Raw genomic sequence first — 15,653 nt, 5'->3', positions numbered from 1 at the left:
TGCCTGGGCTTCGCAGCCGCAGAATGGCTCAAATCCAAGCCGACTGGGTCCACACCTCAGCTCTGGCTTCTCCTGGCCGTGTGCTCCTGGTCAGGCCACTTCTGCACAGACCCTCTACTTAGTCACCTGTGAGCGTCCCCCGAGCTTGGGGACGCCCTTCCCTCCGTGCCTGACCCTGGAGAAGTGAGCACTTTGTCTGTGAAGGCCTGTTGGGGACAGGAACTCATATGAACTAAACGTAATGCATTTCACCCACAGACATTTCTCAAGCACCTAGTATGTGCCCGGCACTGCACAGGGGCTGGAAAGAAATGGAGAGTCCAACAGACATGATCCTTGTCCTCATGGAGCTGTCCAGTGAAGGGGAGGAAAATGCTGCCACAAACAGCGTTGCCCAAGTGCTGGGAGGAATTGCTCACCGGGGCCTGAGAGGAGGTCAGGCAAAGCTTCCTAGAAGGAGCTGAGGCACGAAGGTGGAGTCAGGGTTAAGGCGTGAAAAGAGAGAGATGGGTGTACCAGGCAGAGGGAACCACATGTGCAAAGGCCCAGGGGCAGGAGCCAATGTGCTGGGTGTGAGGCAGGAGCAGAGTAGGGGGGCAGAGAGAGGGAGAGGCCGAATCCTAGAGGCTCGAGGATGTGGAAGGAGCTCGTGCTTATTTCTTCGTCAGTGAGGAACCAGGGTTGAAGAGGGCAGTGATATGTTGCTAAGGTGAAATGTCAGTGGAATTGAGTTTGAGTCCAGCTCTGCGTCCTGACCGGGCTGGCCTTCCTCTGTAGACAAGGAGGGTTGGGGATGAGTGCGTCTTAGGTCGTGCAGGCAGGACAGAGGGGTTTGAATGAAGAAACTTAGGGTGGGGTCCTGAGGCTGGCTCTGGGCCCCTGCCCCAGGGCTGGGGCACCACCCTATCAGGCCTGCTCTGTCTTGGGGCTGAGAAGGCCAGACTGCAGTTCTCCAGCAGGGCGACAGGTGGCGCCAGCCCCCCAGCTGTGGCCCAGGCCAGTGAGGTGGGGCTGGGGACCTCTGTGGTCAGGCTCCGGTGGTCCCACTTCCTTGTCCCCACACCCGGGCGCCCAGGCTGCTGGTTCGGTGGCTCTGGCTGGCAGCCCACCACCCCATCTTTCATCCCTTCCGAGGACCGTTCCTCCAGCTGTGCCCTGAGCTGTCTATTTAAGCCGGTCTAAATTTGCCATCAAGCTCGACCTGGGGACAGCCAAGTGAAACCACCCTTTGGGAAGGACAGGGGCCTGGGGGCTGGAGCTGGAGAGCTCGGGTCCAGGTCTCGCTCTGTGGCCTCGGTCAGTGAAATGTGGACAGCGGAGGCTGGGCTCACGGGCTGGGCAGGCGTCAACGGGCTACCTGTGTAAAGCGTGCAGTGAGTGCCCAACCACTGTTAGCCTAGCCGGGCCGGGCCCCCAGGAGGCCTTCAGAGCCCGGCAGTCTCTTCCCCTGCCCACCGTGGCCCCACACCTGGTACTGGAGCCAAAGCGCACAAGCAGTGTCCTTTCCAACAGAGGCTGCGTCCCAGAGTGGGGACGCCAGGGCTCAGGCCATCCGTCAAATCCCAGCTCCCCGCGTTCTCGTGTGCGATCTTGCATCTTGGGCAAGTGGTTTGGTCCTTCTGAGCCCCGTCCGTCTTATAAGTTGTGGCCAGTGCCCTCTCTGTGGTTGGAAGGGTTGCAGACTCCCTGTGTAGGCCCCGCAGAGCGCCCAGCATGGCATCGGTGCTCAGGAAATGGCAGCCACCAGCTAACAGCTAGTGCAATTAACCGTCCCTGTCACGGACCTACAGGTGGTCACCAAGGGAGACCAAGGGGCAGAAGCTAGAGCCTTGACTGCAAGCAGCATGCGACAGGCTGGCTGACTAAAGCGAGAGGGAATTTACTAGAAGGTAGTGTTGTCCTCAGACTGTCCAGGGAAGATGGGAAGCAGGCCTGGAACCGGGCCCTCCTGAGGACCCGAGGCAGGATCCGCCAGGAATGCCTCCCAGGAAGACGGGCCCACTTGTCCCTACATGGGCGCCTGCAGGCAACGCCAACCCCGGGCCCAGTGCAGGAGGAGCAGGGGGATCCTGGAGGAGGAAATGGCCGTGAGGAAAACAGTGAGGTCCAAGCCCAGCACCCCATTGCCGGCTTCCTTCCCCGTGCCCTGCGGTGAGGTAAATGGGATTACCCTCAACCAGGGTAATAATTACGCAGACGTAGCTGACATGTTGAACAAATTGTTGTGTGCTTGTAATTACAAATGGCGTTTGTAACACTCCAGGGATTTCCAAACCTTAATATCTTTGCTATTAACACATAAATTGCAGTCATTTATGGAAATTGCGAGAGAGACCAAAATTGTCTCTGGAGTGTGTTGCACGAGGGCTGCTCGCTGTGGGTCTGCTCCGGGTCTTGAGGTTGACATTTCATGGGGTCAGCTTCTCTTACCAGCCCAGGCCCACTTAGCTCAGGGGCTGCTCGACTCTTCACACCGAGGCCCACAGGTTGGATCCCAGCTCTGCCACGACCAGCTGGGTGGCCTCCAGGCATGCCATTTAACCTCTCTGTGTCTCCATTTCCTTATGGACTAAATAACAGGACTTGATCCTGACGGTGGGACACAGTGTCCGTCAAGCTGCAGACGCCTGCCTCGAGGGCAGGAGGCACTCCCAAGGCCGGCCCGTCTCTCTTCACGATGCGGGAGATGCAGAGGAGGGAACCGGCCTTGGTCCCACCCCCGCCTACCATGTCCCCCTGGCACCAGGCAGCCTTCCCCAGCCTTAGGTGACAGGGAAGTCATTTCATGCTTGAGGGGGTTATTTCTTGCTGCAAAAAAAGCATTCTCAGATCCCTGTGACCCACAAGCAGGGTTTCTGGGAGTGTGAGCCACAGGGTCAACATTCGGTGACGTGGACCCAGAGAATGTCGTTCCCCTCCCCGTGCGCTTCCAGCCCTTCTGTTTACACTGAGACCAGGGTGTGGGCGGTGCTAACATGTCTTCAACGCCTCTTTATCGCTCAAAAAAAGGCTTAGTTATGTTTCGTTATTTTACAGAAATTAATACAGTCACATGGGGGCATGCCCAGTGGCGCAGCAGTTAAGTTCGCACGTTCCGCTTCAGTGGCCCGGGTTCGCCGCTTCAGATCCCGGGTGCGGACATGGCACCACTTGGCAAGCCATGCTGTGGTAGGCGTCCCACGTATAAAGTAGAGGAAGATGGGCACGGATGTTAGCTCAGGGCCAGGCTTCCTCAGCAAAAAGAGGAGGATTGGCAGTAGTTAGCTCAGGGCTAATCTTCCTCAAAAAAAAATATATATATATAGCCACGGGGCTCAAGAGCGAAAGATTCAAAAGGTACACCGTGAGCAGTGAGCCCCCTCCCAGCCCTGGCCCAGGTCCCCCCGGAGGTGACCACTGTCCAGAGACATTTTATGCATATATCAGTGTGTGTGTATACTCTTCCCCTTTCCTTTTTTACCCAAATACAGCATTCTTCACCTTACTTTTTGCACTCAGCATTGTATCTTGTATCTCTTTCCCTGTCAGGGCACAGAAAGCATCCTTCTGTCTTACGGCCGCCTTGTGGAACACGGACTCTCCACACTTGCTCACTTCTGTTTTAAACAGAGACAGAACAGGCCTCAAGCCCGGGCCTTCTGCTGATAACAGGGTCCAAGCGGGACTTTATAACAGTGTTTTGGTTTTGGTGATTTATTTTTATGGGAACATTCACTTTCTGCTCACCGAGACTGGTTTGTCGTTGATGGAGCAGACAGAAAGTTTCCCTGATAGAAAGAACAGTGGTAACTAATTGGTATACAGGTACTATGCGGTCGTGGGAAAACTAACCTGGGGGTAAATCCAGACCATGTCTGCGAGCCCCACCCCTGCACACCCCCATAGGATAAAGCCCCTCTGCATCCCTGGCCTCATCCCTCCCAGCTCCGCCATACTCACCCTTAGTTCTCCACATACACACAGAACAGCGGTTTTTCCCCCCTGCTCACCAAGCGTTCACTCATGCTGTTCCCTGTATCTGGAGTGCCCTTCTCCTGGGCCAGCCATTGAATTCCCATGTGTGCCACAGATCCCAGGAGAGGTGTCACCTCCTCCAGGAAGCCTTCCCTGATGGCCACCCCATCAGCTTGCAGTCGTTCCTGCTCCTATGCCAGGTTGCTCCCATGATTGTATTGATCACTCGCTTTAGTGCCCTGGCCTAGCGCAGAGGTTCTCAGACCGCAGCAGGCATCAGAATCACCTGGGGGGTGAGAAGGTGCATTCCCACTGACTTCCGGCTAGGACTGTGGCTGCTGCTGTCCCTGGAACCACACTTTGAGAACCGCTGGAGGAGTGAAAAGCACGAAGGCTGAGTGTCAGCCTGTCTGAGTTCTAATCCTGGCTCCCTCATTTATGGCTGTGTGTCTTGGGCAAATTACTTACCCTCTCTGAGCTTCAAGGGCCTCCGTGATAAACTGGGATACCCACCCACCTTGTAGAGCTGCCGTCAGGATTATGTGAACTCCTGTGGGAACAGGCTGGCACCAACGATTCTGAATTACCTCCAGTCCCCGTACCCACCGAGCTTCCTGTGGGGAGGGCCCACATCCGATTTGTCTCTGCATCCTCTGCAATGCCTAGTCAGTGCCTGACACACAGTAGGTGGTAATAAATGTTGGGGGCAGTTGTTCAACACGTTCAGGGACGCGCACGGTCTCAGTTATAGATTTGTTCAGGTAAAGAATCGGGTGTCACACATGCCCCATCTCCATCAGTCCCGAATCAGTGGATCAGGTCCAGTGGTTGAAGTCTTCCTCCCACTGGGACAAAAGAAGGTGTTGGTTAAATCAATACTGTAAAGATCGCAGAGGACGACGCTTAACCCACTTAAGAGAAGCTGTTGCTTCTGAGCACTTAGTGGCATCCATTTGCAAAACAGGCGTCCCCAGCGCTTGTTATAAGTGAACGCATCTATTCATTAAGTCAAGGGCCACCGGGGCCTGGGCTTGGCACCCCCTCGTAGCCGTTCCGCCGTGTGAACTGAACGCACTCCTTGAGAGTGAGCAAGCTTCCTTCCCTGGCAGCCCCTGCAGTGTGGACTGGCCCTGCCGCGGGGACCGACCCGTGCTGCTGGGCGGGGTGTTCCGGAGCAGAGCAAGTCCCTGTAGCTTTCTACATTTTTTTTTCTAGTTTCCCTCAATTCCCCCACTCCCTTTAATCCAGATGGGTCCCAGCTTAAGCAAAACTACTAGGGAAGAAGCCCAGATATGTCAAGGACACTCACTCGCTTTGCCAAAGGCATGCATCTTTTTAATAAAATCTTTAGCTGACAGGTCCCTTTAAGTACTGGGCATCCTGGAGATGAGAATCTGTGTTGTTGAAAAGCGGTTTCCACGGCCCTTCCAGGACCTGTGGTGTAGAGAGGGGCACTGGCCCAGGTGAGTGAGACAGGGCAGAATGGGCAGTGGGCCGGCCCACCGAGCCCTGGCTGGCTCACACGTCTCGCCCCGTCCCTGCGGTTGTCCCTGAAGCAGGGTGAGTCTGCTTCACTCACAGGATTCACTCACTTACCACACATTTACTGAGCCCCTCTGGTGGCCCAGGCACCCTCTGGATCCTGGGGACACAGTGGTGAACAAAGTCCCCTCCTCCATGGAGCTTTCTTCTCACGGAGGAGGCGGACGGTGAATAAGTAAACGGGGACTGAAGACAAATGTGGGCTGTGAGCTGGGCTCTAAAGGGAATTAGATGAGATGGAGAGGATGGGTGTGCTTGACCTGGTGGCCCAGGAAGGTCCCTGGGAGTGAGTGACGGTGAGCGGGCCGCCCGGCCATTGGAACATGTGTGGGCCATCTCAGGGCTCTTCACTGTGGGGTCTGTCCCCCTCCTGGGGGTGGGGCTGGAACCGCAGATTTTAATTCATCCCTGGTCCCAAGTTCCCAGGGGCGCTCGTACCAAGGGGCATGTGGAGGGAAGAGCAGGCAGCTGGGGAGGAGAGGGGAGGAGGCAAGGACCGCCTCCCCAGTGTGACCCCGCCTGTCCTTTGGGCTTGCCCAGCAGGGCTGGCAGAGACCTCAAGTCCCCCAGCAGCCACTGCTGCGCCCCTGCTGCTCCTCCCAAGTGCACCCCACTCCAGAGGGAGGGGGCATGGCCCTGGAGGAGAGCAGAGCGAATGGAATGGGGATTTGTGAACTGGGTTCTGGGGCAGGCCCAGTGTGGGCAGCGGTGGACAGAACTTGTGCCCCCATGAGGGCGGAAGTGAGGGCCCCAGCCTTGACGTCTCCCTGAAGTCTCGGTGACAACCTCAGATACGCGTTACCGTCATTCCCACTTCACAGAGGAGGAAACCGAGGCTCACAGAGGCCATGCCAAGGCCGTGCTGCCAATAAGGGGACAGAGTCAGGGGTCTGACCCGCAGGCTTGGGCTGGGGAGGCTGCTTTTGGTTTTGTGATCCACGTCATACCAGCCGAGAGGGGAGCCGAGAGGGGAGATGGCTCCTTCAGGGGCCTCCTGGAGAAGCATCGACTGGGACTCAGACAGCCCTGGTTCAAATCCTTCCCTCTCTGGTTGTTTGCCCTGAAACAAATTCCTTAAACCTTCCGAGCCTCGGTTTCTTTTTCTGGATGACAAATTGAGGAGCGTAATAATCGTGCCTACCTTGGAGGTCATTGTAAAGCTTAACTCAGCGGTCACATCAGAGCTTTGAGCACAGGGCCTGCATTCAGCAAGCACCTGTTTAGGGGAAGAAGGCACAGGTCCAGCTTCACGGTTACATGCATGGTTTGGGAGCCAAATGGACCTGCGCTCAAATCCCTGACTATTCTGGCACTAGCTATGTGGCCTCAGGTAAGTTACCCAATCTCTCTGAGCCTCAGTTTATCTGTAAAATGGAGGGTCGTTGAGAATTAAATGCAATCGCTTCTGTAAAGTGCCCGATCCAGAGTATGTGCCTGTGTGAGGTGGCCATGGCTGTCACGAGAGGTAACAGCCCCCCGGCTTAAGGAAGAGACCAAAGAGGCAGGGAGGTGGGAAAGGAGGCTCAGAAAGACCAGCCACTTGCCCGAGATTCGAGACTGCACGCTGTTGCAGGGGAGCTAGGATTTGTTTTTTTCTTCTTGTTCTTCTCCCCAAAGCCCCCCAGTACCTAGTTGTATACTCTAGTTGCAGGTCCTTCTGCCTCTGCTACATGGGACGCTGCCTCAGCATGGCCTGAGGATCGGTCCGCGCCCGGGATCTGAACTGGTGGACCCCCGGCCGCCAAAGCGGAGCGTGCACACCTGACCGCTCAGCCCCCGGGCTGGCCCCAGGGGGAGCTGGGATTTGATGCTCCCCGGACGGCCGGAGCGGGGCGTTCCCAGGGTGCAGCCTCAGTGGACAGGGCATGTCTGCATTCAGCACACAGCAGCTCCTCTGTGCTTTAGCTCTGGTGCCAGGCACGGGGGCCACGCACAGCACAGAAAGGACTGCCGGGCCCTGGGCCCTCCTGGACGCCTGGCTTGGCGAGGCGGTTACTGGTATCATTGCCAGGCCTCACACCAATCCTGTGGGGAAGGTGCTGCCGTCCCGTCTTTGTAGGTGAAGATGCTGAGGCCCCGGAAAGCTGTGCCTGGGGTCACACAGGGCAGGGGGACTGGGATGGATGTCCTGGCCTGCTAGCCACAGGCCTGCCTCCTCGGTCTGGGGTGGAGAGCTGGGGGCAGCTTGGCCTCTTTCTCAGGCACAGAGAGCGGGCACAGTGGGGCAGACCTGGAACTGCCTGGAGTCATTTTCCTGGAGCTGTCCCCGAGGGAGGGCTGAACCCACTCAGCGTAAGCCTTGTGGGTCCTCCCCCGCCCTGCCTGCGGTCTGGTGGTGGCTTCCCTGTGCCACCAGCCAGGGAAAGGAGAGCTGAGGATGAGGGGCTGAAGCGGGGGCACTTTGGGCTGCATCCTGCGGCTGGCAGGGCACTCTGATGGGAAGCGTGACGGACGTGTGACAGGCGCTGGGGAAGAGCCTTCACCGGTGGAGGCACCGGCTCAGCTTTTTGCTTCTCGGTTTCCTCCTGATGTCGTCAAAGCCCTTGAATCCTGCCAGAAGACCAGCAAATGGCCATTTCCCATCCACTTGAATAGACTCGTGACTCAAGTAGCCCAACTTCAGAAACCACTGGCCTGTTCTCCGCAGGCCCTGCCCCCTGGACTCCAGGACAAGCAGCCCTGCTCACCTGGCCAGGCCCAGCCACGGGACCAGTAGGGATGGAGTGTGCCCACGGGAGCAGCCAGACTGGGGAGGGGTGCCGTGAGCACATCCGCTCTGTCGGGACCACCACCATCTCCTTTCACTTCTACGACAAACCAGCACTGCCACGGGAATGTAGAGTGCTCTGAGGATCCAGGCTGGCAGGGCTTCTTGGAGAAAGTGATCATTCCTGGCCATGATGTTCACTTCATTAGTCACTGTCACGTGCTAGATTTTTCAGGGCTCCTGCAGAGACACCCTGTACCAGCGTGGAGTTTCGTTTCTCCTTGGGGCTGACCCCGTGTCCTAACTCTGTGTTGTTGTAACCCCTCCCTCAGGGTCTCTCCCATGCCCTCTCAGGCTGTGTTAATCCATTTGTCAGCTGTCGGCATGATAACAACTGCATGTGATTTTTATCATTCATTTAAACACCGCAGGAAAACAGCCTCCTTAGACCTCAACCACAATGTTCCCTGACCCCGTGGCTTCCTTTGTCAGGGCAGTGGGGAAGGAGCTGTGGAAAGGAAGTCAGGCGACCCGTTCTGGCTGTGCCCCAGCATGACTTGGGGAAGTGCTCCCCGCTCTCTGAGCCTCAGGTCCCTCATCTACACAATGGGCGGGCAGCACTGGATCATGGTGACTCTTTCCGGCTCTGAAGTCCTAGGACATGCTAACATTAAGGCCACTTTAATCTCACTATCACAGTCCAGGTCTTGGCCAATCCGACTCCATTGAGGTTTTTGTGGTTGGGACTCAATTCCCCTGGTGCCATGACAGGTGTCTGGAACTAGGTCAGTTATGTGGAGCAGTGGCAGTGTCCAAGCCCCCAACCAGGAGAGTGAGTGGAGAGCCATTGTCCCTGTCCTCAAAGTGCCTACAGTCTGGTTGAGGGGTTCTCACTCTGCCTGAGGGGTGGGGGCACTAGGTGGGGGGTCAAGGAGAAGGTGACATTTGGACTGGGCCTTGAAGGTTGAGTAGGAGATTGCCAAGCAGATGAAGAAGGCAACCCTGGAAGTGGGAATAGCATAAGCAAAGGCACTGGGACAGAAAAGTGCCCAGTGCATACTGGGAGTAACTATATCATAGGGATGGTAGCTGAGAATGAGGTGGAAAGAGTCAGGGGCTGGATGACAACCAGGGTAGTGCCTGAGCAGGTGAATGGCCCGAGAGGAAAATGGGGCCTGCTGTCTAGTGCAGGACTAACAACCACCTCAGGGTGACCCCTGGCCTCCCAAAGCAAGCTATCCCAAGGCCATTTAGTTTACTTTGTTTAGTAAGATTTTGGAAGTCCATGACTTGCAAGAGGTTTCTGTTAAAAATGATTGAAATTGAAAAAGTAACTTGGCACTTAATAAGAACAGCCTTATTTATCTGGGTGATTTCTCTTCTGAGGGACTAACTGGCTTCCCTGAGATGTCACTCTGCAGAGTTCTGTGTTCTGTGCATCTCTCTCTGGTTTTTCACAGCATCCAACCCTCATACGAGTAAGTTCTGTTCTGCGTGGAACCTACGACTCACCTGCACCAGGCGAAGTGCTGTGCTGTTCGAGTCCCTGCTGGGCCATCCCGGCAGTGGGGTGCTGTGGCCTGGGAGGCAGGGCGCCGGGGCCAGCATCACTGTCTCTAGTACGTGGCACAGGCCCTGGGGCACCTCCCTTCACCTCTCAGCTTCCCTGTCTGTGAAACGAGGAGCTGGGCTGGAAGGATGCTCGCAGAGCCCCCTCCTGGACTCAGCCTCTGTCTGTGATGCAGGCACGTCTGTCTCAGTGTTATGAAGAGTAACATTAATGACCGACAGACACTGAGAGGGAAGCTCGAACAGCTACAGGGCAGCTCTGTCAGCAAGACAACCTGCTCAAAAGATGAGGAGCTGGGAGTGCCCCAAGAGGTAGCTTAAGTACAATATGGAATTTGTGGTCTTTGTGGCCTAGCTCTGGCAGGCTGCAGAGTTTCCTAGAAGATGCTAGAAGACCTCCAGTCCTCTGGATTACCATGTCTTTTATTGATTTCTTTATTTTACTGGCCTTTTTTTTTTAAGGTAATAAACACTTGTTTAAAATTCCAAAAACTATAAAAGGGCACAGAGTGAAAAGCCCTCCTTCCTCCTTCCCATCCCTGTCCCAGTGAGACCTCAAGCTTAAAGGGCAGAGGCCCATCTCCAGAAATCTCTGGAGCCCCCAGTTTCTCTTCCCAGAGGCAACCACTGGTACCTGTTTCTTGGGTCTAAGAAATAGTTTACAATTATATTATCTCTATAAGCGCACTAGTGTCCTATATATTTTATTGTAAATATGTTTCACATTTTTCTGGACTTTTTATCGAATGTCATGTCTCAGATCTTTTCCTATAAGTGTGTATGATGCTGCCGCCATGTTTTTCACATGAGACTCCACTGAGGGGTACCACAGTTTACTTAACCGGTTCCCATGGAGAGACATTGCGGGTTTCACCTCCATGTTCTGCTGTTAGAAACGACTAGCATCCTTGAACCTAAGACTTTGTGCACATGGGCAGGTAGCTCTGTAGCATTTGTCCCCAACAGTGGATTATCTCATCTTGTGGCCCTCTTGTCTGAAGGTCACCTGGCCCAGCTGTACTGTTTTAGTCACCATCTTCCCTCATGACGTTTGGATTCTGCTCGTCAGGTCGTGTCCTTGGGGCCTGAGCCAGGGCACAGGCTGAACCAGCAGGGCATCGCAGGGGTCACTGGAGCCGAGGAGAAATCCTTCAGGGGAGCTTCATTTATTTCAGGGCTGACAAACTGCTTCTGTGGAGGGCTAGATGTAAATATTTTACGCCCCCAGGCCATGTGTCTCTGCTGCTATTCAACTTTGTTGTAGCAGAAAAGTAAGTATCCATGAACGATACGTAAGTGAATGTGTGACTCTGTTCCAATAAAACTTTATTTAAAAAAAAAAAAACAAAACAACTGGAAGTGGGCCAGGTCTGGCTCTCGGGCCTTAGTTTGACAACCTTTGATTGATCCAACTGCTGGGCACCTCTGTGTCCCAGGCCCCCTCATAGGCGTGGGGGGACACTGCAGAGAAGGACGTGGGCACAGCTCACCTGGCAGGGATAGCTGAGCTCACTGGTGCGATGAGAGAGCAGGTGCAGAGTCGCCTGAGAGTGTGGAGGAGAGTTTCTAACATGGACTAGGGGCTGGTCGGGCGTGGCTTTCTGGGAGCAGTAACATCAAAAGCTGAAACCCAAAGTCCTGCCATGAGCCAGGCACAGTGGGAGTTTGGGGACTGAAAGATTAGTATTGCTTGGGGTGTGGCAGGCTTGGGGGGGCATGATGAGAGGTGAGGGCTGGAGAGATGAGCCTGAACCAGACCTTGAGGCCCACCATGTGGAGGGGCTGACCTTCATCCTGACAGCTCTGGGAGAGGGACTGCAAAGGTTGGCCTTTGTTGGGGTGCCACATGTCTGGTTGAAGGACAGCAGGGAGGCTGTGGAAGACAGGAGGCTGTCAGAAGCCAGAAAGATGGGGATGAATTTGGGTTGTGGCATGTGAAACGGGAAGCAAGCAGCTCAGGATTGAAGCCCATGATGATAGAGTGGAACTAAACATTTTCATGACTTTCTTGCCTCCTACAACCCCACATGTGGGCTCCTACTCATTCCTCAAGGCCCAACCCAACCCAAGTGTCTCTTCATCTTTGGAGCCTTTCATGGGGCAAAGTTATAGGCTCTTTCTTTGAGACTATCACACTGGGGGACATTTGTCACATCAGTGTCTCCCAATTGAGGCCTCAGAAGACAGGCATAGAGTAAACACTTATAAATGCATGCTAAATTAATTTAAACAGCAAGGTGAGTTAGCCAGGGTAGAGGTGACTGATGAGCCACACTTTACAATTGAGGAAGCTGAGACTCAGAAGGCTGAGCAATTTGCCCAAATGGTACATGTAAGAATTCTGTCCAGTCTAGTCATTGCAGCAGAAAAATTGGCTTTCTCTGCCTCTTCAGGCTGGAACTTGTCTCACCTCACGATTCCTTAAATTATTAATCTGCTAAGCAAGAAGCACACTTTGTAGGAAGATAGAACAAGAGAGTTAAGAGATGTTTGGTTTCCAGGGACTGCATCCTCTGGTATTCCAAATGCTAACGGGGAAATTCAAGCCCCTTCTTCTAAATCATAGCTGGAACAATGTCGCCAAGATCATCCTGGCAGGCGGCGAGGGCCTGGGCCTGGAGAAGTGCCTGGAATTCTTGGAGAATCCGGGTCGTGAGGCTGTCAGAGCCAGTGTCTGGACTATTCCCACAGCTGGGCTGGGGGAATTCTCTTGGCTGCATTTAGTGCAGCCTATTTTTAGAGGGTAGTTCAAGCTGAGGTGGGAGTTTTCCACCTCCTGACCCCCACAACTGGACTATTTCAACCCTATTCCCTCCCAACTGCCTCCCTCCCCAACCCCCCAAACAGGATGCAGGATATGATTGCAATCTTTGAGCAGTGTTGCTCAGTGGTCTTCTCCTTCCAGAATCCTTGTGTGTAGGTACCTCTGTCATTATTCTGGATTCTAGTCATCCTTGTGGGGGTGAGGTGATACCTCATGGTGGTCTCGATTTGCATTCCCCCAATCACAAGGGATGTTGAGCATCTTTTAGGTGTGTTTATTGGCCATTCGTATATCTTCTTTGGAGAACAGTCTATTCAGATCCTTTGCCCATTTTTAAATTGGGTTATTTGCTTTTTTATTGTTGAGTTGTAAGAGTTTTTTTTTTAAAGATTTTTTTATTTTTTCCTTTTCTCCCCAGCCCCCCCGGTACATAGTTGTATATTCTTCGTTGTGGGTCCTTCTAGTTGTGGTATGTGGGACGCTGCCTCAGCGTGGTTTGATGAGCAGTGTCATGTCCGCGCCCAGGATTCGAACCAACGAAACACTGGGCCGCTGCACGGGCGCCACTTACCACTCGGCCACGGGGCCAGCCCCTGTAAGAGTTTTTATATAGTATGGATCCTAGAGCCTTATCAGATATATGATTTGTAAATGCTTTCTCCCATTCTGTGTCTTTATTTATTTTTAGTGTAGCAAAGAAAACATCAGAAGCTTAAGAGGAGGACTGTGGAATGGGCAGTAAGGAGCACTGACTTCCTGCTCAGCCTCTTGCCTGGGAGCCGTGGTGCGTTGAACTGGCTCTAGGGACTGCCCCTGCCTGTGCTGCAGGCTGGGCTAGCCCGGCCCTCTTCCTTCCCCGTCCCCCACTCAACCACAGTTTCCCCATTTGGAAATAACACTCATCATCGGGCCCTTTGCACCACCCACTCCAAATGAAAGATTCAAAAGGACACAAGACTATTCCCCTGCATTAGTGGCTTCCCACAGCTTCCTGACTCACGCAGACTTGCGGGCTGCCTGGCCCTCCAGGAGATGGACTTGCAGGTGGGGCAGCCCAGGGCAGGTGGGGTTTCCATTGTACCTGTGTCTGCTTGATGTCTCCCAACCACATTTGGGCATTCCACAGTGTGGGTGCTGGGCACTGTGCATGCCTTCATGAAGCCCAAGGGCAGTTAATAAACAAGTAAATATGCAAATTTAGAACAGCAAGCCGTGATTGCTTATAGTAGGGAGAGCTGTGTAGCCTGGGAGAGGAGGTGAGGGAAAGCCTCATGGAGTTAATCCAGTTCAACTGAGCTTCCGTTTCCTCTTCTGGAAAATGGAGCTAGTAGTAACTCCACTTGCATCACAATGTTGTCTTGAGGACCAAACGTCAGTAAAAAGCTCAAAAATGCTAATTAGCGTTACTTTAAACCTGCTGTGGTGGTCTGAAAGTTGTCTCCCGGTGAGGGAAGGGCAGGAGTTTGGGTGGGTTTGGGGAGAAAGAAGCTGTTTTCATCAGATCTTCATCAAAAAGTCCCCAAAAGGGTGTCCCCAGCCTCAAGATGGGACCCACTCCTTTCTCTGGGTCAGGGGCATCAGAGCCCCAGAGCCACCCCCTCCAGGAGAGCAAAGGCCCCCTTTTATAAACTGAGACCGAAGTCAGGATTGGCAGAGGTTGGCGCTGTCGGCAGAATAGGCTAGTTGGCTGCTTCCGGGTTTTGCATTTGTTGTGCCTACAGGTTGGCGAGGGAGATATGGATGTTGGGGGGGCTCTGTGTTGGAGCGAGTGCGCGATCCTCCCACAAAAGGACCTAGCTTGCTGGTACACGAGATGCAGTAGCCAGGGAACACCGGCTCTGCTCGCCCCGCCCCAGGCGCGCGGCCCCTCCCCCTGCGCTTCCGCCCGCGCCCCGCTCCCTGCGCGCATCCCCGCCCTCTCTGCCCCGCCCCCTGCGCCCCGGCCCCTCCCCCTGCGCTGCCCCCCGCGCCCCGCTCTCTGCGCGCATCCCCGGCCTCTCTGCCCCGCCCTCTGCGCGCTTCCCCGCCCTCTGTGCCCCGCCCCCTGCGCGCCGGCCCCTCCCCCTGCGCGCTTCCCCGCCCTCTGTGCCCCGCCCCCTGCACATGGCTCCTCCCCCTGCGCGCGGCCCCGCCCCCTGCGCTGCCCCACGCGGCCCGCGCCGCCCGGCCTCGGCCCCGCCCCGGGCCCCGCCCCCTCCGGGGCCACATTCCTCCGGCCCGGCCTCGCGCTGCGCCAGGCGGGCGGCGGTGGCGCGGAGGGGTGGGCTCGGCCGGCCTGGGGCTCGGACGAGGGGCCGGGAGCAGCGGGAACCGCCGGGCCGTGGGCTGGGTGACCCGAGGTGGTCGCGTGGCGGGTGGTCAGGTGTCGGGGTGGTCGGTGTCGGCCCCGGACTCCGGCTGCCTCTGGCGGGAGTCGGCCGCGCTCGGCCGGGCCTGGGTCCCGGGCGCCCGGCCGGGTCACCCCGCCGCGGCCGCCATGTGGTGCCTGCACTGCAACTCTGAGCGGACGCAATCCCTGCTGGAGCTGGAGCTTGACAGCGGGTAAGGGCCCGGGCGGGCGGGGCCGGGGTGGGCGCGGGGGCTCGGGCCGCAGGGCGGCGGGGAGGGGCTGCACCGAGACCGGCCGCGGCACGGTGGCATGCAGTGCGTTGTGTTCTGTTGTGCGATGGTTTGTGGGAGACTGCCGGGATGTAAGTGTAAGTGTGTGCCGGAGAGGGGCTGCGGGAATGGGTGTGCGAGGGTGCGCGAGACTGCCAGATGGGCGCCGGGGTGAGTGAGGAAGGCTGACAGGGTGGAGTGTGGAGCGTGTCTGTGTTAGTGTCTGTGTGTGAACCAGACACAGGACCAGAGTTTGTGCGTGTGAGAAAAAGAGTTGCTGTCAGGACAGGAGTGTGTGTGTTCGAGTGACTTAGGATGGGAGCTCGTGCGTGGGTGAATTTCCCGGGAGAAGCTGGTGGGCGTTGGTGTCTGGTGGAGTCGGGAGAGCCAGCGGCTGGAGTTGGTGAGAGGGCGCTGCACTTGTGTCTGGTGGCAGGCGAGCAGAAGCTGCCAGGAGTCCTCCTGCGGGCTTGCGTGAGCGAGACCCCAGGCCGGTGTCAGAGAGAGCCGGGCGAGTGT

General features: G+C 55.8%; 1 protein-coding gene across 29 annotated transcripts in view; it reads left to right on the top strand.

Annotated features, from left to right (window-relative positions):
• IQSEC1 (IQ motif and Sec7 domain ArfGEF 1) overlaps window positions 1–15,653 on the top strand; it is a 353,973-nt gene that overhangs the window by 261,141 nt on the left and 77,179 nt on the right. For 3 of the 29 annotated variants that reach the window (XM_070574606.1, XM_070574600.1, XM_070574593.1), the window contains exon 1: window positions 14,833–15,077. The exons of the other annotated variants lie outside the window; for them this stretch is intronic. In XM_070574606.1, the coding sequence (XP_070430707.1) occupies window positions 15,013–15,077 (65 nt within the window). In that variant the 5' untranslated portion in view covers window positions 14,833–15,012. Of the gene's footprint in view, window positions 1–14,832; window positions 15,078–15,653 lie in introns of those variants that run through there. 29 annotated transcript variants of the gene reach the window in all.

This window comes from Equus przewalskii, chromosome 15 (assembly GCF_037783145.1).
Source record: "Equus przewalskii isolate Varuska chromosome 15, EquPr2, whole genome shotgun sequence".
Taxonomy (NCBI): Eukaryota; Metazoa; Chordata; class Mammalia; order Perissodactyla; family Equidae; genus Equus; species Equus przewalskii.
Note: the sequence above shows the minus strand (reverse complement) of the source record. Positions and strands in the feature narration are given on the sequence as shown.